Source organism: Mobula birostris, chromosome 5 (genome assembly GCF_030028105.1).
Source record: "Mobula birostris isolate sMobBir1 chromosome 5, sMobBir1.hap1, whole genome shotgun sequence".
Taxonomy (NCBI): domain Eukaryota; kingdom Metazoa; phylum Chordata; class Chondrichthyes; order Myliobatiformes; family Myliobatidae; genus Mobula; species Mobula birostris.
In genome coordinates, this window is record NC_092374.1 from 92080650 (window position 1) to 92105477 (window position 24828).

At 46.1% G+C, this 24828-nt stretch overlaps 1 protein-coding gene across 1 annotated transcript in view; it reads right to left on the reverse strand.

Moving 5' to 3' along the window:
- Nucleotides 1-24828, reverse strand: part of LOC140197877 (retinal guanylyl cyclase 2-like) — a 75837-nt gene that overhangs the window by 15007 nt on the left and 36002 nt on the right. The window contains 5 exon segments of the mRNA XM_072258427.1: nucleotides 86-184; nucleotides 1780-1954; nucleotides 7814-8006; nucleotides 9632-9795; nucleotides 17309-17457. Of these exon segments, the coding sequence (XP_072114528.1) occupies nucleotides 86-184; nucleotides 1780-1954; nucleotides 7814-8006; nucleotides 9632-9795; nucleotides 17309-17457 (780 nt within the window).

Genomic DNA, 24828 nt, shown 5'->3' on the forward strand with positions numbered 1-24828 from the left:
GAAGAGATTTCAAACACCTCCACTCAATCTCCCAGAGGTCAGGGACTTTCAGGAGAAGCAGAGATGTGGGAGAGCAATGACTTACGCAGTCCAGTGGACTCCATGCGGGACGCGGTGTTGACAGTGTCTCCAAACAGGCAGTAACGAGGCATGGTCAGCCCCACCACTCCGGCCACGCAGGGACCTGCGGCGAGAGACGGCCATTCAGGGCAGCGTTCTGTGGCTTACCAGAGGCCATTCGCCCCATCAAAGCTGTACTGCCCCCAACTCGGCAGTCCCCTCCCCTCAGGCCCACTCCCCGCCCTTCCCCCCCATCCAGTCACATTTAGAGACTCATACAGAAACAGGCTCTTTGGCCCATCTCGTCCATGGCAACTATGTTGACCATCTACACCCACCCCCCTTTGCCCACAAGAGGACCATATTCCTCTGCTATTTGAGTATCTGTCTCGGTGGCTGTACCTGCTTTCACCACCTCCTATGGCAGTGCTGTCCCCTCGGGTCCCTTTTAAACTATGTACTCTCACCTTAAACACCACTCATCCACGCCTCTCATAACTTTATCAACCCCTATCAGGTCACCTCTCGGACTCTGTAAGACATAAATCCCAGAATTCCCTCGACTCTGAACTCGGGATGGACCAGCCGGCATCCCAAATGCACAAGGCCAGATGCTCCATTGCTGTACACTCTGCTCACGCCCAAGGAATTACATTGGCAAGTTCACCGATTACACGGCAGTGCTGGGGCTACATAGAAGAGGTGGAAGAGCTCGTGGCCTTGTGCCAGGCAAATAACCTCTTCCTCAATGTCAACGACACAAAGGTGGTGGTCATCGACCCCAGGAGAACTCTCAAACTCACACCCCTCTTTACATCGGCAGCACAGCAGTGGAAACTGCATGCAGTTTCAAGCTCCTGAGAGTGCAAGTCTTGCTCAACCTCTTACAGTCCCAGAACACATCCTACACAGTCAGGAAAACGCACCAACACCTCTACTTTCTGAGGACGCTGAAGAGAGCTGGACTTTGCAAATCTATACTCATTTCATTTTACAGCGATGCAGTAGAGAGCATCCTAACAAGCTGCATCAATGCTTGGTATGGAAACTGCACTGTGGTGGACAGGAAGGGTCTACAACGAGCAGTCAAAACTGCCCAACACATCACTGGCACCAGCCTACCTGCCATCAAGGACACAGACACAGAAAGATGCTGGAAAAGGGCCAGTAACATCATGAAGGACCCAACCCACCCTGCTCATGGACTGTTTGTCCCATTTCCATTAGGGTGGAGGCTACACAGCATCCACGCCAGGACCACTAGACTCAGAAACAGTCACTTTCCCCAAGCAGTAAGGCTGATCAACACCTCCACCCACCAACCCACCCCTCCACACCTCCCTCCCAGCACCACTACTTTGTCATTTCCTGTCAGTCACCTTATGCACACAGACACTCCTGTTCCTAGCAACACTTTATGGACATACTGTACAATCAATTTATGTGTATAAAACTATCTTAGCTATTTATATTTATTGTGTTTTTTATTATTAATACTGTGTTCTGCTGCATCGGAGCCAGAGTAACAATTGTTTCATTCTCTTTTACACTTGTGTACAGGAAATGATGTTAAACGATGTTGAATCTTGAAGCTTGTATGTGGGCGAGAGAAGGAACGGTTGAGGGAGGGAGGTTCTATCAACATCGGAGTGATGATTGGGAAGATGGGGCAGCCAGGGACCAAGGAGTTGGTTTAGAAGGGAAGGAAGGAGGAGGTACCTGAGTGCAGTCCGATCCGGATCCGCACGGGGACGTCCGGCATGTGCCTCATCTTGAACGTGCCGATGCTGCTGAGGATGTCCAGGGACATGTTGGCGATCTCAGCTGCGTGCCTGTTCTCGTTACGCGTGGGCAGGCCAGATGCCACCATGTAGGCATCTCCTATCGTTTCCACCTGCAGGGTGGTGGGGGTGGGGGGGCGGAATCAGAACGAGAGAGAGGTCACACTGCTGGAGGCCATTCTGCCCATTGCCACCATACTGGCAGCCCCACAAAATCTCCAATCTCCTCTTGACACTTCCCCGTTTTGAGCCCTCTTATCGTGTTTAAGTTCCTGGAGGACTGGAGACTCCTACAGAGCAAAGACTGGATAAACCCAGTGGCTAAGTACAGCAGGGAAACGGGCCATTCAGCCCACTGGGTCTATGCTGACCATCATCTACCCACTTACACTAATCCCATTTTATTTTCCCCCTCAACTCCCCCCCACCCCACCCACACAGGAGGAGTGACATTTTACAGTGTCCAATCAACCGAAGAGCCCCAACACTTCATTGGGATTTGGGAGGGGGTGAGAGAGAACTGGAGCATCTGGGGAATCCCACGCAGTCACAGGGAGAAGGTGGAAACCACACACACACACACACACACACACATGCACGGAGTCAGAGATTGGGATTGGACCCTGGTCTCTGGAGCTGGGGGCAACAGCTCTACCCACTGCACTGCCGCTTTCTCTGCCATATAGACAGCATGGTTGTGGGCAAAAGGCCATTCACCCCAAGTTTCTGCCTATCTAAGTAACCCTGGGACCCTCCTGACCCATAACCCTCCTCTCATTCCACTTGGGAAAGCCAGACAAACTCAGTTTACTCCATAAACAGGTCTCTCACAACTCTCGCTCTTACTCTGGACTTTAAATCTGTGTCCTCTGTACTCTGAAGCACCCACTCACATATAAGCAAATCTCTACATGCTCGCAGGTCAAGGTGTTTGCATTCAGTTTTAATGAATGTAGTTTGAAATCTCAGCTATCAAGCACATCAAAGTCTCCATGAAAGGTAACTAATAGAAGCAGACAGGACCAAGCACAAGTCTGTCCTCTGACATAACATTTCCCTCAGAAACATTTCCCTCCTCAACCTGTGTCCAACCCGCCCCCCCCATTTGAAGATTCATCATCAGCATCATCATCAAATGACGTGGGAGATCATGGTCCCATAACCACGATTGTTCTTGGCAGATCTTTCAACAGAAGTGGTTTGCCATTGCCTTCTTCTGGGCAGTGTCTTTACAAGATGGGTGACCCCAGCCATTATCAATACTCTTCAGAGATTGTCTGCCTGGTGTCAGTGGTCACATAACCAAGACTTGTGATCTGCACCGGCTGCTCGTACGGCCATCCACCACCTGCTCTCATGGCTTCACATGACCCTGATCAGGGGTGAGGTGGGGTTAAGCAGGTGCTACACCTTGCCAAGGGTGACCTGCAGGCTAGCAGAGAGGCGGAGTGCCTTAAATCTCTTTTGGTAGAGACACGTCAGCACTCCACCAGCCATGTTTAAAGATTAGTCTTTCAGTAATTTCTCCCTCATCCTTCTCTCTTTTCCATTCATCATTCTCCTTCCCTCTCATTCTATCACTTTCTTCCATGGTCCACTCTCCTCTTCTATCAGATTCTTTAGCCCTTTACTTTTTCATCTATTGCATCCCAGCTTCTCACTTCAACCCTCACTCCCCCATTATTTGGTCTTACCTGCCAGCTTGTACTTCTTCCCCTCCTCTCACCTTGGTATTGTGGGATCTTTCTCCTTGCCTTTCAGTCCTGTTGAAGAGTCTCGGCTGAAAATATCAACTTTTATTTCCTCTCCACAGATGCTGCCTGACTTGCTGAGTTCCTCCAGCATTTTGTGTGTGTTACTCTGGATTTCCAGCATCTGCAGAATCTCCTGTATTAATTATCTTTTTAAAGATTAGCTTTATCTGTCACAGGGACATCAAACCATACAGTGAAATGCATCAAAGTGTCAACAACCAACACAGTTCAAGGATGTGCTTGGGCCAGGCTGCAAGTGTCACAACGTTTCTGGCACCAACATGGTATGCCCACAACACTCTAGCCCTATCACGTATGCCTGGGGGTATGGGAGGAAATCCACACATTCACGGGGAGAACTCCTTATAGACATAAAGATGATAAAGTCTGCAGGTGCTGGAGATCCAGAGCAACACACTCAAAATGCAGGAGGAACTCAGCAGGTCAGGCAGCATCTACGGAAATGAATAGACAGACAAAGTTTCAGGCTGAGAATCTTTTTCAGAACTGAAATGGAAAGGGGAAGATGAACAGAATAAAAAGGTGGGGGGAGGGGAAGGAGAAGGAGGATAGCTCTAGGTGATGGGGGAAGCCAGGTGGGTAGGAAAGGTAAGGGCTGGAGAAGAAGGAATCTGATAGGAGAGGAGAGTGGACCATAGGAGAAAGTGAAGGAGGAGGGGGCTCAGGGGGAGGTGATAGGTGAGAAGAGGTAAAAGGCCAGATTGGGGAAGAGAGGAAGAGGGGAGGGGTGGGAATTTTTTTTACCGGAAGGATATCGATATTCACGCCATCAAGTTGGAGGCTACCCAGATAGAATATAAGGTGTTGCAGCATGGAGTTATTGTTGGCAAATGATACAAACACTGGGTTTCCAGATAGGCCTTACCAAAATAGGCTAAAACCAAAAATTTATTGAAGACGTGCAATACAATAGCAATGTTTAACACAGAACGTGGAACAGTACAGGTACCTTACGGGTGTCAAAGCTGGGGGTGGTAGTGGGGATAAGCTCTCACTACCCATTAAATGCTCCCAATGGCGTACACCTCAAATAGTCTCTGACAAACAAGTCCAGCTCCTGGCTTTCACACATGACTTGGCTACTAAGCCCAGCGGAGCCATTTCTACTGACAAGAGAAGCGTAACTGACTGGGACCTTAAAACCAGTCGCTTTGGGCAGATGGGGCCTCTCAGCCGCAGTCAGCAGCTCATGTGGAAGGGAAACTCTGATATTAAACCTCTGCTGCCTTGCAGCTATACATTGGGGAGGCTTTGTGAGTAAGCCCCAATGGAAAAATCCAGAGCTGGAGTCCCTAAGGCAGTCCTATGTTGAGTTCAATGCTGACTGGCAACTCCTGCGACTCTGCTAGTGCAAACTGTATTGGTCTCTGCTGTCCCTTTGGATTCATCAGACGTGCAGAGGGGCAGCCTGCTACATGGGCAACAGTTTGCTCTCCATATCGCACTCTCCTGGCTTGTGTGTCGTGTAGACAGCTGGGACACAACATTCATGGTTGACCCCAACCAATAGCCTCAGTAGAAGAGTACAACACAGAACAGGCCTTTCAATCCACAATCTTGTGCCAACCTTTTAATCTAACCCTTCCCTCCTACATAGCCCATCTATCATCTATACACCTATCTAAGAGTTACTTAAATCTCCCTTATGTATCTTCCTCTACCACCACTCCCAACAGCACGTTCCACACACCCTCCAAAATACCTCTGACATCACCCTTATACTTTCCTCCAATCACCATAAGATTACGCCCCCACCCTTCATATTAGCCACTTGCACTCTGGGAAAAAGTCTAGCTGTCCACTTGCACACCATTAACCAATAAGAATCAGGTTTAATATCACCAGTATATGTTGTGAAATTTATTAACTTTAAATAAATAAAAGCATCTGTTAGTCTTGCAAGACCATGGATCTGCACCTGGAAAGTCTTCACTCTCCAGGGCGCAGGCCTGGGCAAGGTTGTATGGAAGACCAGCAGTTGCCCATGCTGCAAGTCTCTCCTCTCCACGACACCAATGTTGCCCAAGGGAAGGGCATTAGGACCCATACAGCTTGGCACCAGTGTCGTCGCAGAGCAATGTGTGATTAAGTGCCTTGCTCAAGGACACAACACGTTGCCTCAGCTGGGGCTCGAACTCACGAACTTCAGATCGTTAGTCCAATGTCTTGCCCACATGCCACTTGTTAACTTTACGGCAGCAGTATATATCAAAACATGGCATATAAATAGAGAGAAAAACCTGAGTTACAGTATATATATATCAATTAAATAGTTAGATTAAAATAAGTAGTGCAAAAATAGTAATAAAAATGTAGTGAGGTGGTGTTCGTGGTTCAATGTCCATTCAGAAATCAGATGGCAGAGGGGAAGGAGCCGTTCCTGAATCACTGAGTGTGTTCCTTCAGGCTCCTGTACCTCCTCCCTGATGGTAACAATGAGGAAAAGGCGTGTCCTGGGTGGCGGGGATCCTTAATGATGTACGCTGACTTCCTAAGGCACTGCTCCTTGAAGATGTCCTGGATATTACAGAGGCTGGTACCCATGATGGAGCTGACTAATTTTACAATTTTTTGCAACTTACTTCAATCTTGTGCAGTAGCCCCCCCCCACCTGACAGTGATGCAGCCAGTCAGAATGCTCACCACAATACATCTGTACAAGCTCTTAAGTGTTTTAAGCGACAAACCAAATCTCCTCAAACTCCTAATGAAATATGGTCACTGTCTTGCTTTGCTTGTAGCTGCATCAATAAGTTGCGTCCAGGTTAAGTACTCAGATATATTAACTCCCAGGAACTTGAAACTGCTCACTCTTTCCACCTCTGACCCCTCTCAGAGGGTTGGTTTCTGTTCCCTTGTCTTACCCTTTCTGAAGCACACTCAGCTCTGTGGTGTTGCTAACAATGAGATCAAGGTTGTTGCTATGACACCACTCAACTAACTGGTAGATATCGTTCCTGTACATCCTTTCATCTCCATCTGAAATTCTGCCAAAGGTTGTATCATCAGCAAATTTATAGATGCTGTTTTATCTGTGCCTAACCACACAGTCATGGGTATAGAGAGAGTAGAGCAATGGGTCAAGCACACATCCCCGTAGAACGCCAGTGTTAATTGTCAGTGAGGTGGAGATGTTATTTCCAATTCACACAGATTGTCGTCTTCCGGTTAGGAAGTTGAGGATTCAGTTGCAGAGGGAGGTACAGAGTCCCATGTTCTGGGGCTTTTCGATCAGAGCTAGAGGAATGATGGTGTTAAATGCTGAGCTTTAGTCAATAAACAGCATCCTGACATAGGTACTTGTATTGAGTAGGTGACCCAAGGCTGTGTGGAGAGCCATTGAGATCATGCCTGCCATAGACATATTGTGGCAATAGACAAATTGCGGTGGGTCCAGGTCCTTGATTCTAGCCATGACCAACTTCTCAAAGCATTTCATCAGTGTAGATGTGAGCGCTACTGGATGACAGTCGTTAAGGCAGTTCACTCGGATCCTCTTGGATACTGGTATAACTGTTGCTCTTTGAAGCACGTGGGAACTTCCGATTGTAGCAACGAGAGGCTGAAAATGTACTCCATCGGGCCCTGCTGCCTTGTGAGGGTTTATCCTCTTAAAAGACAGTCTGACGTTGGCCCCCGAGACAGATCACAGGGTCATTGGTTGCTGCAGGAATCCGCATAGCTGGAGTTTTATTCTCCCTTTCAAAGCGAACATAAAATGCAGTGAGCTCGTCTGGTAGTGAAGCATTGCTGTCATTCACGATGTTGGGTTTTGCTTTGTAGGGAGTAACATCCTGCAAACCCTGCCAGAGTTGATAAGCATCAAATGCTGTCTCCAACCTCTCCCGGAATTGTTTTTTAGCCGCTCATCCTCCTTTGCCCTAGTTTGCTCAATCTTTCCTCGTAAGACTTGTTCTTTAACCCAGGCAGCATCCTGGTAACTCTCTGTTGAGAGGCATTTAGCCAGCTAATGAGCAAGCTGGAAGTGAAAGGATAGAGATCATGTGAGGTTTAGTGACAGGCACAGAGAGTGTGGGCTGAAATGCCTTTCCCTATATTGTAATGTTCTGTGTTCAGGCTGTACTTACGCAGAGAGAAACTGAGTTACTGTTCCTCAGCCTTGCACAACTCCATCAGCTGAGTTATCCCACCCAAATCCAAATCTCTGCAGACCCTTCCCTGTTGAGAAGTGGTTACCTTGTAGACATCATGAGAGCCAATGATGGCATCGAACAGAGTGTACAGGTCGTTGAGCAGGTCTACGACCTCAATGGGATCACTCATGGCAGAGATGGTGGTGAAGCCAACGATGTCGCTGAAGTAGATGGTGACCTGTTCAAAGTGTTCCGGCTCCACAGGGTCGCCTGTCTTTAGTGCCTGGGCCACAGAGCTGGAGGGGGGAGAAGAAACAGTCATCAGCATCAGTGCTCAACAGTCCCATCATGGTATGGACAGCGAGGTCGTGTATAGGCACCACAGTAGCAGAGCAGTTGGAGTAATGTTCGACAGTGCCAATGACCTGGGTTCGATTCCCACCACTGTCTATAAGGAGTTTGTACATTACATTCTCTTCATGATCGCTTGGATCTCCCCCGGGTGCTCTGGTTCCCTCTCACATTCCAAAGACGTATGGGTTAGGGTTAGTAAGCTGTAGCATGCTATGTTGGTGATGGAAGCATGATAACACTTGCAGGCTGTCCCCAGCTCATGCACGGACTGTGTCATTGACACAAAATAGTGCATTTCACTGCATGTTTTGATGTTTCAATGTACATGTGACAAATAAAGCTAATCTCGGTCCCAGCTCAAAAGAATGTGGATGAGGGTGTGGCTAGAGGCTGACGTGTACACCGGCTGTTTGGTGTGACTGAAACCAAGGCAAAGGAGGGGCGATGGGTTGGATGGAACTGGGTAAATGAAGTTTCTCTTTGTAAGATCTAACCAAGGAACAGGAAACAGCCATTTTGCCTCCCCATTCAAATGGATCATGGCAGATCTCATGTTGGCTCTACCTTCCTGTGGGTTTTCCACTGTACAAATTCCCTGTAGAACTAATTCCCTACATCATCTTCCAAAGACTCATTGAGCCAACCTCCAGAGCCCCTCAGAGCAGACAGTTCATAAGATTCGTGTCTCTCTGACAGCAGAAACTAGTGTGTATGGTACACTAATAAACACCATAGTTAGTGTACCATAAACACTAATGGAGAATGATGCAGGCGATCATGGTCTTTCCATGACCATGATCATTCTTGGCAAATATTTCCAAGAAGTGTTTTGCCATTGCTGCGTTCTGGGCAGTGCCTTTACAAGACGGATGACCCCAGCCATTATCAATACTCTTCAGAGGTTGTCTGCCTGGTGTCAGTGGTCACATAACCAGGATTTGTGATATACACCGGCTTCTCATACGACTGTCCACCTGCTCCCATGGCTTCACATGACCCTGATCGGTGGAGGGGGGGGGGGGGGAGGGTGACTAAATAGGTGCTACACCTTGCCCAAGGGTGACCTGCAGGCTAGCAGAGGGAAGGAACACTTTACACCTCCTTTGGTAGAGATGCATCTCCACTCTGCGACCCAATGGTGCCCCTACCCTGGGAGAGAAAAAGATACTGACCGTCTGTCCTATCTATGCCCTTCAATCTTCTACAGGTCACCCCTGTTCTGATCCTAGTTTCAGGTTCCTCTAAGAAGAGAAAATTAATTTATTGGTTCATTATTGTCCATCGTGCCAAGGTCCGGTGAAAGCTTGGTATGGGATGATCTGATGAACATTGTGGACAGAGGTGCCAGCCTTGAAGCATGCTGCCAACACCAGGAGAGGGCCTGCTGGCTCAGAGACTCATTAGGACTTCAATATTATTGTTGCCTGTGAGGTTCTGCTGAACATAGTAAGCATGCTGTGTTAGCACCAGAATCAGGTACCAAAGGGGCTGAGACCTCACTGTGGAACTCTTCCCGCTGGAGGGTCAGGAAGGACATCGGGGTAGCCCGAGTAGGGCAGGGACTCACGCTGGCAACATCTGCGTCAGGAGCCTGTCAGTCTTCTGCTTCTCGATCTCAAGCTCCTCTGTCCGCTCGCGGATCAGGTCCTCCAGGTTGCTGGAATATTGCTCCAGCATCCGGAGCATGGAGTCGATGATGTTGGTCTTCTTGCCCTTGTTAAGGTTCTTGAACTGTGGGGAGAGAAGGGCAAGGATGGGAAGAGGGGAGAGAGGAGGGAGGGGCAAAGAGAGAGGAGGAGATGGGGGGTTAAGAGGGGGGTAAGGGGGTAAGAGAGAGAGGGGTGAGACAAGGTGAGAGAGGGGTGAGACAGGGTGAGAGGGGGTGAGAGAGGGGGTGAGAGAGAGGGGGTGAGAGAGAGGAGGTAAGAGAGAGAGGGTAAGAGAGAGAGGGTAAGACAGAGAGGGTAAGAGAGAGTAAAGAGAAGGGTAAGAGAGAGGGCGAGGGAGGGCAAGAGGGGGTGGGAGCAATATGGGGGGAGGGGGTGAGGGAGGGCAGCGGACGAGGGAGGAGGGTTGGGGCGAGAGGGTGGTAGAGGGAGGAGAGAGGAGGAAAAGGGAGGGTCACACACAGACACTCAAGGATGGAGAAAGGGGGGGCACAGAAAAACAATGGGGGAGTGAGACTGGTGGGATCATTGTCCAAATGGGCCAAATGCCCTCCTTCAGTCTCATTATAGATAAAGTAACAGAGGCAAGTAAGGTCATATGGTCCTCAGGACTGATCTCCTACCTCTGCTCTACATGAGACCCTTATCCCTCCATTGGCGGATCATCCAAAAGTGAACACAGAACTGTACAGCACAGGAAAAAGTCCACCAGTCCATCATATCCATGTTGAACACTATGCCAAATCAAACTAAACCTTCTCTGTAAACAGTTCATGTCCCTCATTCCCTGCACATTCATACACCATCGTCATATCTGGCTGCTCATTCCAGGCACCCAGCATTCCCTATGTAAAAAAAATGCTCTGCACGTCTCCTCTAACCTTTCTCCCCGCAGCTTAAGTGCCTGCCCGTCAGTAGTTGTCATTTCTACCCTCTGACCATCTTCCTTATCTCTGCCTCTTATGTTACAGCCTGTTACCCCGCTGGCGTTTAGGGCAACAATGAAGGTCCTCCATCGCTACCAGTGTTCTGGGCTTCCTTCGCTGTGTCAGTAGCTTTCTCTCAGTTTTCACTACTGTCAGCCATGCAAATCCTTAGAGACTTAGGAATTCTGTTGCACACGGCCATAGGGTTCTTCACAGCTGTTTCCATACAGTCAGGGTTGTTAGCCCTGAGCTGAACCCCAAACCTGGAGGACCAGTGAACCACTTTGTCAGACCTCTGCCCTTTGACCTGTTTGGCAGGGGTGACCCTACCAAGAGCCAAAGCATAAAGCTCTTAAAACCTGACTTAAATTCTCTGAACAACGGAGGAGGTTCAGACACTGAGATACATGGTAAAGAAGGCATTTATTCCCCATTGAGTATGAGGCAGGAAATCATGTTGTAGTTGGAGTTTTATGAGCAATTCTTGTCACCCAATTACAGAAAGAACATGGAGGTTTTCGATAGGACGAGAAAAGAGGTTCATCAGGATGCTGGTAGGAGTAGAGGGCACAAGTTATAAGAAGAGGTTGGATAAACTGGTTTATTTTCTCTGGGGTTTTGCAGGCTGAACAAATTGAACAACATAAAGCCAACGTAGCTCTCTGGGTCATTGAGGCACACAAACTTCCAAACCCTATGACAAGGTTGTGGTCCTCTTGGAGGGCTTCTTAAAACTTTATAAACTTTAATCAGAATTTGTTCAGCCTGCAAAACCCCAGAGAAAATAAACCAGTTTATCCAACCTCTTCTTATAACTTGTGCCCTCTACTCCTGCCAGCATCCTGATGAACCTCTTTTCTCGTCCTATCGAAAACCTCCATGTTCTTTCTGTAATTGGGTGCTATGGTATTGGTCCAAGACATAAAAAAGTTTGGAAACCACTTATTTAAAAGATTATTTCCATCAAAGCAAGAGGTGGTAATTTCAAACCAAAATACATAGAAACTCGGTTCCTCAAGTGGCTGGAAAAATATGGCACGCACTGTCGACCCTTACTGATTTTTTATAGATGCACCACAAAATGCATCCTATCTGGATGCACCACGGTTTGGTACGGCAACTGCTCTGCATGTGAGCAAACTTCCCTTCCATGGACTCTGCCCACACTTCATGCTACCTCAGTCAAGGTGCCAGCATAATCAAGGACCCTACCCACCTTGGACATTCTCTCTTCTCCCCTCTCCCATCAGACAGAAGATACAAAAGCCTAAGATCACGTACCACCAGACTGGAGAATAACTTCCACCCTGCTGTTATCACACTATTGAACAGCCTCCTAAGGTAATAAAATGGACTTTAGACCTCACAATCTACCTTGTTACGATCTTGACTCTAATGTCTACCTGCACTGCACTTTCTCAGTAACTGTTACACTTAATTCTGCACTTTTATTGTTTTAACTTGTTCTTGCTCAATGCACTGTGCAGCAAGATGAGACATAGGGTCAGAGTTAGGCCAGTTGGTTCATCGAGCCTGCTTCCACTCCATCATGGTTGATTCATTATCCCTCTTAACCCCAATCTCCTACCTTCTCCCCATAATCTTTGACTACTTTACTAATCAAGAGCCCATCAACCTCTGCTTTAAATACACACTATAACTTGCCTGCACAGCTGCCTGTGGCGATGAATCCCACAGACTCGGTACCCTCTGGTAAAAGAAATTTCTCCTCACCTCCATTCTAATGGGGTGTCCTTGTATTCTGAGGCTGTAACTCCTGCACTATTATAGCGGGACATCAATAGGATGCAAAACTGGGCTGAGAAGTGGCAGATGGAGTTCAACCCGGATAAGTGTGAGGTGGTTCATTTTGGTAGGTCAAATATGATGACAGAATAGAGTATTAATGGTAAGACTCTTGGCAGTGTGGAGGATCAGAGGGATCCTGGGGTCCGAGTCCATTGGACACTCAAAGCTGCCGTGTAGGTTGACTCTGTGGTTAAGAAAGCATACGGTGTGTTGGCCTTCATCAATCGTGGGATTGAGTTTAGGAGCCAAGAGGTAATGTTACAGCTATATAGGACCCTGGTCAGACCCCACTTGGAGTTCTGTGCTCAGTTCTGGCACCTCACTACAGAAAGGATGTGGAAACTATAGAAAGGGTGTAGAAGAGATTTGCAAGGATGTTGCCTGGATTGGGTAGCATGTCTTATGAGAATATGTTGAGTGAACTCAACCTTTTCTCCTTGGAGCGACAGAGGATGAGAGATGACCTGATAGAGGTGTATAAGATGATGAGAGGCATTGATCGTGTGCATAGTCAGAGGCTTTTTCGCAGGGCTGAAATGGCTAGCATGAGAGGGCACAGTTTTGAGGTTGTAGGCATGGAAAGACGTATATGTCTACTATAAGTCTATGGACTCTCACAGCTATCTAGACTATTCCTCTTCCCACCCGTCTCTTGCAAAAATGCCATCCCCTTCTCGCATCTGCTCTCAGGATGAGGCTTTTCATTCCAGGATGAAGGAGATGTCCTCCTTTTTTAAAGAAAGGGGCTTCCCTTCCTCCACCATCAACTCTGCTCTCAAACACATCTCTCCCATTTCACGCATATCTGCTCTCACCCCATCCTCCCGCCACCCTACTAAAAACAGGGTTCCCCTTGTCCTCACCTACCACCCCACCAGCCTCCAGGTCCAACATATAATTCTCCGTAACTTCCGCCACCTCCAACGGGATCCCACCACCAAGCACATCCTTCCCTCCCCCCCCCTTCTGCTTTCCACAGGGATCGCTCCCTACGCGACTCTTTTGTCTATTCGTCCCCCCCATCCCTTCCCACTGATCTCCCTCCTGGCACTTATCCGTGTAAGCGGAACAAGTGCTACACATGCCCTTACACTTCCTCCCTTACCACCATTCAGGGCCCCAAACAGTCCTTCCAGGTGAGGCGACACTTCACCTGTGAGTCGGCTGGGGTGATATACTGCGTCCGGTGCTCCCGGTGTGGCCTTCTATATATTGGCGAGACCCGACGCAGACTGGGAGACCGCTTTGCTGAACACCTACGCTCTGTCCGCCAGAGAAAACAGGATCTCCCAGTGGCCACACATTTTAATTCCATGTCCTATTCCCATTCTGATATGTCTATCCACGGCCTCCTCTACTGTAAAGATGAAGCCACACCCAGGTTGGAGGAACAACACTTCATATTCCATCTGGGTAGCCTCCAACCTGATGGCATGAACATTGACTTCTCTAACTTCTGTTAATGCCCCACCTCCCCCTCGTACCCCATCCATTATTTATTTATTTATTTATTATATATTTTTTTTCTTTCCCCCTTTTTTTCTCTCTCTTTTTCCTTCTGTCCCTCTCACTATAACTCCTTGCCCACCCTCTGGGCTCCCCCACCCCTTTCTCCCTAGGCCTCTCGTCCCATCATTCTCTCCCTTTTCCAGCCTTGTATCCCTTTTGCCAATCAACTTTCCAGTTCTTGGCTCCATCCCTCCCCCTCCTGTCCTCTCCTATCATTTCGGATCTCCCCCTCCCCCTCTCAAATCTCTTACTATCTCTTCTTTCAGTTAGTCCTGACGAAGGGTCTCAGCCCATAATGTCAACTGTACCTCTTCCTATAGATGCTGCCTGGCCTGCTGCGTTCACCAGCAACTTTGATGTGTGTTGCATAATTTTAAGGTGCTTAGGAGTAGGTACAGAGATATCAGGGGTAAGTTTTTTACTCAGATAGTGGTGAGTGCATGGAATGTGCTCCTGGTGATGGTGGTGGAGGCAGATTCAATAGGGTCTTTAACAGACTCCTGGATAGGTACATGGAGCTCAGGAAAATAGAGGACTAGGTAATTTTTAAAGTAAGTACCTGTTTGGCACAACATTGTGAGCCGAAGGGCCTGTATTGTGCTGCAGGTTTTCTATGTTTCTATAGGAAACATCTTCTCCATGTCCTCTCTATTTAAGCCTTTCAATATTGGATAGGTTTCAGTGAGATTTGTCCTTCATTCTTCTGAACTCTCATGAATACAGGCCTAGAGCCATTGAATGCCCCTCACATGTTAACCCTTTCACTCCCAGGATCATTAATCTGATCTGTACATACAGCATGTAAGACTGTTTCTCGATATATATGACCATAATAAAGCCAATACCAAGTACAGATTTCTTCTCACAGAGGGTGGTGAACCTCTAGAATTTTCTGTTACAGAGGGTGGTGAAGGATGGATCACTCAAAGTACTTAAAGGCAGGTAATTGGAAAATTGCAGAAATGAGGCTGGATATGAGGAGAATAGATGGGATGTGTAGTCAGAATCTTTCTCTGAGAGATGAGGAGATTTGAATGAGAGGACACAAGTTCAAGGTGAGAGGGGAGAGCGATCTGAGGGGCATATTTCCTTCAGTGACAGAGGGTGCAGAAATTCAGTTATTGAAAATCTATTTGTTATGGGAATCAAGATCAAATTTACTGCTGTCATTGGAGTCCCTATATATGAACACACAAAGAGTTGGAGGACCTCAGCAAGTCAGACAGCATCTGTGGAGGAAAATGTGCAGTTAACATAGAAACACAGAAATCAACAGCACATTCCAGGCCCTTCGGCCCACAATGTTGTGCTGACCATGTAAACTACTCTAGAAACTGCCTAGAGTTTCCCTACCAAAAGCCCTCTATTTTTCTAAGCTCCATGTACCTATCTAAGAGACTATTAAAAGACCCTACTGTATCCATATCTACCACCGTCACTGGCAGTGCATTCCACACACTCACCACTCTCTGTGTGAAAAACGTATCTCTGACATCTCCTCTGTACCTACTTCCAAGCACCTTAAAACTATGCCCCCTCGTGTTAGCCATTTCAACCCCGGGAAAAAGCCTCTGGATCACACGATCAATGCCTCTCAGCATCTTATACACCTCTATCAAGTCACTTCTCATCCTCTGTTGTTCCAAGGAGAAAAGACTAAGTTCACTCAATCTATTCTCATAAGGTACGCCCTCTAATCCAGGCAACATCCTTGTAGATCTCCTCTGCACTCTCTCTATAGTATCAACATCCTTCCTGCAATGAGGTGACCAGAACTGAACACAGTTTTCCAAGTGGGTTCTGACCAAGGTCTTACATAGCTGTAACGTTATCTCACAGCTCTTGAACTCAATCCCATGGTTGATGAAGGTCAACACACCATAAGCCTTCTTAATAACACTGTCAACTTACACAGCAGCTTTGAGTGTCCTATGGACATGTACCCCAAGATTTTGCTGATCCTCCACTCGGCCAAGAGTCTTACCATTAATATTATATTCTGTTTTCAAATTTGACTTACCAAGATGAACCACTTCACACTTATCTGGGTTGAACTCCATCTACCACTTCTCAGCCCAGTTCTGCATCCTATCGATGTCCCGCTGTAACCTCTGACAGCCCTCCAGACTATTCACAACACCCCTACTTTTGTGACATTTTAGGTTGAAACCTTTTATCGGGACTGGATTCCGGATTTAAGGGCCTTGGCCTGAAATGTCAACTTTCCGTTTCTTTTCACAGATGCTGCCTGACCTGCTGAGTTTGTCCACCTCCTTTGTGTGTGTTGTTCCAGAGTTCCAGTGTCTGCAGTTTCATGAGTATAGACATAAATGACAGAGGTGGTGGTAGAGGCAGATGTAACTAGCACTTCCGCTCCATCTGCAAAAAGTGAAACTTTCTGGTAGCCAGCCAATTTATTTCCTATCACCATTTCCATTCTGACATGTCAGTCCATGACCTACTCTTCTGCCATGGTGAGGCCTCTCTCTGGTTGGAGGAGCAACACCTCATTTTCTGTCTAGGTAGCCTCTAACCTGATGGCATGAAGATCGATTTCTTCTGGTAATCCATCCCCCACCCCCCACCCCCAGCTTCTATTCCTCACTGTGGCCTCTTACCTCCTTTCCTCACCTGCCTATCACTTCCCCCGGTGCCTTACTCCTTCTCTTTCTCCTCTGCTCCACTCTCCTCTCCTATCAGATTCCTTCTTCTTCAGCCCTTCATCTATCACCTCCCAGCTTCTTACTTCATCCCTCCTCTCCCACTCACCTGGCTTCACTTATCATCTTCTAGGTTGTCCTCTCCCCACCCCACCTTCTTATTCTGATATCTTCTCCCTTCCTTTCCAGTCATGATGAAGGATCTTGACCTGAAATGTGGACTGTTTATTTATTTCCATAGATGTGGCCTGACCTGCTGAATTCCTCCAGCATTTTGTGTGTGTGTGTGTGTGTGTGTGTGTGTGTGTGTGTGTGTGTGTGTGTGTGTTGTTCCAACCTTCCAGCATCTGCAGAATCTCGTGTTTACATTTATAAGGCATTTGGAATGGTGCTTCGATAGGAAAGGTGGAGAGGGACATGGGTCAATTGGGATTAGAGTCGATAAGCACACTCTCAGCCTTGAGGTGGGCTGAGGGACCTGTTTCTGTGTTGCACCATTCTATGACTGAGGGACAGGATCTAATGATGTGCTCCCAGAGGAAGACAAGGATCAAGGGTGGAGGCACTGCAGGCAGGAGGCCAAAGACGCCTGTCCTGGGCCACACTTGCAAGACATCTTTGGCTGTTAACGCAGAATGAGAAATTTCATTGAATGTTTTGAAATGAATCTGACCTGGTCAAAGATTTGCTCGAAGGTCGGTCTCCTGTCTGGCTGCTCACTCCAGCACTGCCTCATGATCTGGATGCACTCCACAGGGGCCTGATCCACCGAGACTGAGGGCCGACACAGAGGAGGAGGCTTCTGCACCTTCTTCACGATGTCTGCAACAAGATGGGAATCAATTGCCATGGGACGCTGGCACCCAGATTCCAGGGCAAATTCTCCTTTGTCAGAGAAAGTACTGTGTGTGGGCAGGGAAACATTTGCACAGCAAAATCACCATCACTGTGCAGATTCTTAAAGGAACTGTTATGTAGGAAAGGTTTCAAAGTTCAAAGTAAAAAGGCATTATCAAAGTAGGTACAGTACGTGTTACCGTATGTAACCCAGCACACATGTACACCCTGTCGGAATGCCCCAATAAGAGAGCACAGACAACGTTATTAAGAGACAGTACCACGAACTCAATATCATGAACTTTATCCCCCATCGTTAAGACTGTATCCATTTACCTCTAGGCTTGAAGAAGCTTGGTTTTTATATTTCCACACTTATACATATATATATTCATTGCTAACCTGTTTGCTATATCTGAATTTATATTACTGTATTGCGTAGTTACTAATAAATACCATTAGTTAACAGCAATACCAGACTCCAAGATGTTCTCCATTTCCGCTGGTTCTTTAACCCGTCACAGGGTACGTGACAAAATTGGGGCCTGCGTCAGGGATTTGAACAAATTGTGTGGGGGCTTATTTGTATTGATTGGAGAAAATCCTTTTTTATTTGTTTGTGTGGGAAAACAGCAGAAACAGAGGTTAGTGTTGAGAGGTTTCAGTTGGAACCAATCCCTGAAGCGTTGGAGGATGCGACCAGGAATGTGCTGTTGACAATCGCTCAAAGGTTAAGACTAAAGGTGACCACTAAAATGAGGAAAGCTCAGATGCAGACGGTAATAGCCCAGCATTATGTAGCTAAGGGAGAGTTTGAAGAGGAGGTGTTAGAGTTACTCGATGGAGGTAAACTTACTGAGCCTGAGGTTCAGCTTCAGGTAGAGCAATTCAGGCTGGAGGCTGAGGACAGGAAAAGACAGCATGAGTTGCAACTGAAAGAGCTCGAGGCCGCTGAGGCAGAAAAACAGAGAGAGTTTGAGAGGGAGATGATGTGGCAAGGAGGTCAAGTGCCAGGCCGTAGTAGGGAGCCGGTTGTACCATTTAATGTTAGCCAACAAATTAAGTTGGTACCTCCATCTGAGAAAACAGAAGTCAATAGGTATTTCCTACATTTTGAAAAAGTGGCTATAAATCGGAAGTGGCCGAGAGATCAGTGGACTGTCCTGTTACAAAGTGTGATTAAGGGGAAGGCTCAACGAGCGTATTCGGCATTGTCTGTTGTAGATGCAAATAATTATGATACAGTGAAAGGTACTGCACTTAAAGTTTACGAGTTGGTTCTGGAGGCGTACAGGCAAAGGTCCCAAAATTTGAGGAAGCCTTAGGACCGCACGTATCTAGAGTTTGCCCGTGAGATGCAGGTGTACTTTGATCATTGGTGTACCTCGAAAGGGGCAAGTGAGAATATTGACAACCTGAAAGAGTTGATATTGATTGAACAGTTTAAAAGTTGCGTCCCTGATGGTATAAGGTAAGGACGTACTTAGATGAGAAAGAGGCAGCGACACTGTCAGAGTCTGCTAAATTAGCAGACAAGTATGCCTTGACTCATAAGGTTAGGTTTTTTTCTGAATAGGAGTTACCAAAAGGGTAATAGAGATAACCCACTGGCTAAACTAGAAAGTAAGCTGAGGACTAGTGACAAAAGTAAGGAGGATGGAAAGCAGTTGGGGGGAGAATTTCCCAGTTTAACATGTTACTATTGTAAGAAGCCCAGTCATGTGGCAGCTAATTGTTTTGCTTAAAAGAGGGATAATGGAAAAGAAAAGGTGACAACCCCAAATGCTTATGTTCAGCCGATTAAGACACCGCTGAGGAAGGAGGGGTCTGACCGAGTTCAAGAAGGATTGGAGCAGTTTATTTCAAATGGATTTGTGTCTGTGAAGGAGGGGTCAACCCCAGTTCCAGTGAGAATCTGGGGAGATACTGGGGCTTTTCAGTCACTGATAATACAGTGTGTTTTGGAATTCGGTGCTGAGACAGAGACTGGTGAAGTGAATATTATCAAAGGTATTGGAAAGGGGACTGAGGCCGTACCTTTTCATAAGGTAGTTTTGAAATGCGACTTGGCATCCAGACCAGTCATGATAGGGGTACGATCTGAATTACCGATAGACAATGTTGATGCATTGCTGGGTAATGACCTTGCAGCTGGGGATGTTTATCCAGCAGTTCAGCTAACGAGCAAGCTTGCTACTGCTAACGACCCACACAGAGATACTGATACTTATCCCGCATGTGCAGTGACTCGAAGCATGTCCAGAAAGTCTGCTGATGCTCATGATGATTTATCAGAGACTTTCTTACCATCCCTATTCCAACCGGACCTAGAGGGTAGTAAGGCTGATGAGAGAGACTTTTCCTTCCTCGATAAGGACTTTATAGAGGAACAAAATAAAGATCCTGAAATTGTGGCTTTACAAGAGACAGCTCTCTCTGAGGATGAAATTCAGAAAGAGACCACTTACCTAAAAGATGGGGTGTTCATGAGGAAGAGGAGACCAGCCACTGTGCCTGCAAGTGAGGATTGGGCTATTGTGCACCAGGTAGTGGTCCCAAAGGTTTACAGGGCTAAAATTTTAAACCTGGCCCACAAGATGCCTTTAGGTGGACATTTTGGAGTGAAGAAGACAGTGCACAGGATTATGAGGAAATTTTATTGGCCTAACATGAGGAAGGATATGGTGAATTATTGCAGAGGTTGTCATACGTGCCAGGTGGTTGGAAAACCAAATCAGGCCATCCCAAAAGCACCACTTCCGCCGATTGAACCATTTTCCCCAGTCATGGTGGATTGTGTTGGCCCACTGCCAAAGACTGCAGCTGGCCGTCAGTACGTGTTAACTGTCATGTGTGCTGATTCTAGGTTCCCTGAAGCCATCCCGCTCCATAATATTAAGGCTTAAACGGTGGTGAAGGCTCTCATTAAGTTTTTTACTATGGTTGGTCTACTCAAGGAAATTCAGTCCGACCAGGGCAGGGAGTATTCCAGCAAATAGTTTCTGAGCTGGGGGCTAAACAAATTCTGTCATCTGCCTACCACCCGGAGTCTCAAGGGGCCTTGGAGCAGTTTCATTCCACTTTAAAGACCATGATTAAAACCTACTGTTCTGAGAATGACAGGGACTGGGATGAAGGTACATATTTATTACTTTTTGCCGTTAGAATCATTGGGGTTTAGTCCGTTTGAACTTGTTTTTGGCCACAAGCCCAGAGGCCTTTGACCCTGCTCAGAGAACAGTGGTCTGATTCGAAAGTCTGTGTCAGTGTGCTGGATTATGTTTTGGAGTTTCGAGATAGGCTTAACAAGGCTTGTGACCTTGCAAAGCAGAATTGGCAGAATGCTCAAATTAAAATGAAACACAGATTTGACAGGAAAGCGAGGGAACAGGTGTTTCAGGTTGGAGAAAGGGTCTTAGTCCTGTTCCCACTTTTGACCAACCCCCTCCAAGTGCAATTTAGTGGACCATACCAGATAATTAACAAAATTGATTCTTTAAATTATGTTATTGGAACTCATGACCGAAGGAAGGCTACTTAAGTCGTTGACATAAACATGCTCAAGCCTTATCATGACACGAAGACATTACCCGTGAGTACTGTTATGAAAACAAATGAAGCTGTGGGGCCTGGTACCGAGATACCAGGTAATTTTAATGAACTCAATGTAGTCTCCACAAAATTCGAAAACACTATTGTTTTGAAAAATATTAATAACAAAGTCCATCATTTGGAGCCTGCACAGCAAAAACAATTGAAGGGCTTAATTAGCAAGTATAAAGATTTATTGCCTGACATTCCAAGACAGTGCACAGCTGCAGTGCATGACGTCATTGTAGGCTCAGCCGAGCCAATCAAACAGCATCCCTACAGAATGAATTTAGAGAAAAGTAAAATGGTTGAACGAGAAATTGGAAACAAGAAAGAACAAGAAAAGAAAGTGGATAACTGTATTGATAAAGTGGGAAAGGCTAAATACCTCACAAAGATTGACCTGTTAAAAGGATACTGGAGTGTTCCTTTGACAGAAAGGGCTAAAGAAACATCTGCATTTTAACACCATCTGGACTGTATGAGTACAATGTTTTACCCTTTGGGATGAAAAATGCTCCAGGGACATTCCAAAGGATGATGAATTCAGTAAGTCAGGGTTTAGAAAATACAGGGGCTTATATTGATGATCTGGTTGTACGGAATGACACGTGGGAAGAGCATATCTCAGCGGTAGAGAAACTATTTGACAGGCTGTCCAAGGCCAATCTTACCATGAACCTTGATAAGAGTGAGTTTGGTCATGCCACAGTTACATATCTGGGCTATGTAGTAGGCCAGAGCCAACTGGCTCCTGTACAGGCCAAGGTTCAAGCTATTGCTGAGGTTCCCGTTCCAATGGGCAAGAAATCTTTAAGAAGGTTTTTAGGAAAGGTTGGGTATTACCGTGAGTTTTGTAAGAACTTCGCAGATATCGCTCTCCCCCTAATGAAACTACTAGGGAAGAGTGAAAGATTTGTATGGAGTGACCTTTGCCAGGAAGCATTTGAATGCCTGGAAACTATTCTGTGTTATCATCCTGTGCTAAAAGCACCTGATTTTTCAAAACCATTCTCTATAGCGACAGACGCCAGTGATGACACTGCCGGGGCAGTATTGTTGCAAAAGGATGATGATGAAATTGAATATTCAGTAGCTTATTTCTCAAAGAAATTAAATGTGCACCAGAAAAATTATCCTACTGTGGGAAAGGAGTTGCTATCACTTATTTTAACTTTACAACATTTTGAAGTCTATGTTTGTCCTGCCCAGAAACCACTTGTGGTTTACACGGACCATAATCTATTGGTGTTTCTGGATGAAGGATAAGAACAGAAGGTTATTAAACTGAAGTCTGATCTTGCAGGAATATGACCTGAAAATAAAACGCGTGAAAGGTACTGACAACATTATAGCTGATTGTTTATCCAGATGTTAAGTTAGAAGTTGTACATGTTTTGCTCTGTTATCTGATAAGTATACATGTATTGTTTCAAATTTTGTAGTCTACAGTTAAACTAAAAATTTTGCTGCTTCATCAAAGTTTTTCCTAAAAGGAGGGAGGTGTGACGGGATCCTGAATTATCCCTTATGAACTGTGCTTTTAAAAAAAGAGAGAGAGCTGTACAGCACAAACAACCTGTTATTAAGAGAGAGGCGAAGACTGCTCAAAGTTTGTTTGGGATTTCTGCAAGGACACTGCCAGCTTCTGAGTTCCTACAGAGAGAGAAGGGAGGAGCTACTTGACGGACAGCTGGTGTTCGGCACAACAGTACTTAAACCAGCGTAACTGCCTGTTTCACAGGACACGCAGATGCACGAAGGTGTGGTGAAGTTACCGCTATCCCGTTCAGGTGCCCACGAGTGTGGGACTGAGGATCGATCTGAGATTATTAGTGCATGAAAGAGCGACCCTGTGGAGTCTACCAGTGTGTCTAACCTTTACCTGGGTTGGTAGACTATCACTTGAAGACAGTGCTCTTAAGTTGGTCAAGTTTGGCTAACTTGGAAGTTTCAGAGGACAACGAGAAGATCGACGGCATCAGCTCACCTGAAGAACTAGACACCTCTTTCTCTCCATCACTACTCAACTGAATATCACGAACTGAACTGAACTGAACTTTACCCATCATCGTAAGACTGTATCCATTTACCCCTAGGCTTGAAGAAGCTTGGTTTTTATATTTCCACACATATTGTTTTTTCATTGCTAAACTGTCTGATATATCTGAATTTATATTACTGTATTGCTTAGTTACTAATAAATAGCATTAGTTAACAGCAATACCAGACTCCAAGGTGTTTTTCATTTCTGCTGGTTCTTTAACCCGTCACAGGGTACGTGACACCATATAAAACCCTCAATAAATCCATAGAATATGCAGCACTGTAGCGTAGTGGTTAGCACAATGCTCCACAGTACCAGAGACAAGGGTTCAATTCCCACCACTGCCTGTAAGGGGTTTGTACGTTCTCCCCCTAACCATATGGGATTCCTCCAAATGCACTGGTTTCCTCCCACATTCCAAAGATGTACCAGTTGGTAGATTAATTGGTCATTGAAAATTGTTTTGTGATTAGGCTAGGATTAAATTAGGGGATTGCTGGGCAGTTGCGTGGCTCAAAGGGGCTGAAGGGCCTAATCTGCACTGTATGTCAACAAACGAATAAATAAGTAACCATAACAGAACCAGTGAAAGACTGCCCAACTAGGGTGTTCAACCAGAGAGCGAAGACAACAAACTGCGCAAATACAAAAAGAAATAAATTATTATCAATGAATAAGCAATAAATATCGAGAATATGAGATGAAGAGTCCTTGAAAGTGAATGCATAGGTTTTAGGAACATTCCAATGATGGAGCAAGTGAAGTTGAATGAAATTATCCCCTTTGTTCAAGAGCCTGATGGTTGAGGGGTAATAACTGTTCCTGAACCTGGTGGCATAAGCCCTGAGGCTCTTGTACCTTCCTCCTGATTGCAGCAGTGAGGAGAGAACATGCCCTGGGTGCTGGGAGTCTCTGATGATAATTCACAGGACAAAAAACTATACATGCAAGGTACTATTGCAGCTCTATAAAATTCTGGTTAAACTTCATTTGGAATATTGTGTTCAGTTCTGGTCACCTCATTATAGGAAGGATGCTTTCGAAGAGGAGATTTACCAAGATCCTGTCTGGATTAGAGAGCATGTCTTATGAGGATAGACTGAGTGAGCTAGGGCTTTTCTCTTTGAGTGAAGGAAGATAAGAGGAGACTTGATAGAGGTGTACAAGGCAATAAGATGCATAGATCAAGTAGACACCAAAGACATTTTCACAGGGTGGAAATGTCTAATACCAGAGGGCAAAACTTCTGAGGTGATTAGAGGAAAGTATAGAGGGGATGTTAAAGGCAGCTTTTTTTTTAACAGAGAGAGTGGTGGGTGCATGGAACACCCTGCGGAAGGTGCTGGTAGAGGCACATATATCTGGGGACAATTGAGAAACTCTTAGATAGGCACATGGATGACAGAAAAATGGAGGGAAGATTGATCATAGAGTAGCTTAAAAACTCAGCACAGTATCGTGAGCCAAAGAGCCTGCACTGAGCTGTAAAGTTCTATGTTTGACATTGAAAATCATAGACTGTATAGAAGTCCCTAATGTAGGTTAATTGGTAATTGCAAATCGCTACCTGATTTGGTTAGGGTTAGATCAGGAGTTGCTGGCTCGAAGGGCCAGAAGGATCTATTCCACGCTGTATCTCTAAATAAATAAATAAGGATTACGTTCTATGTCCTAAACAAAGACTGACAAACAACCAATCTTCAAAAGAAGACATATTG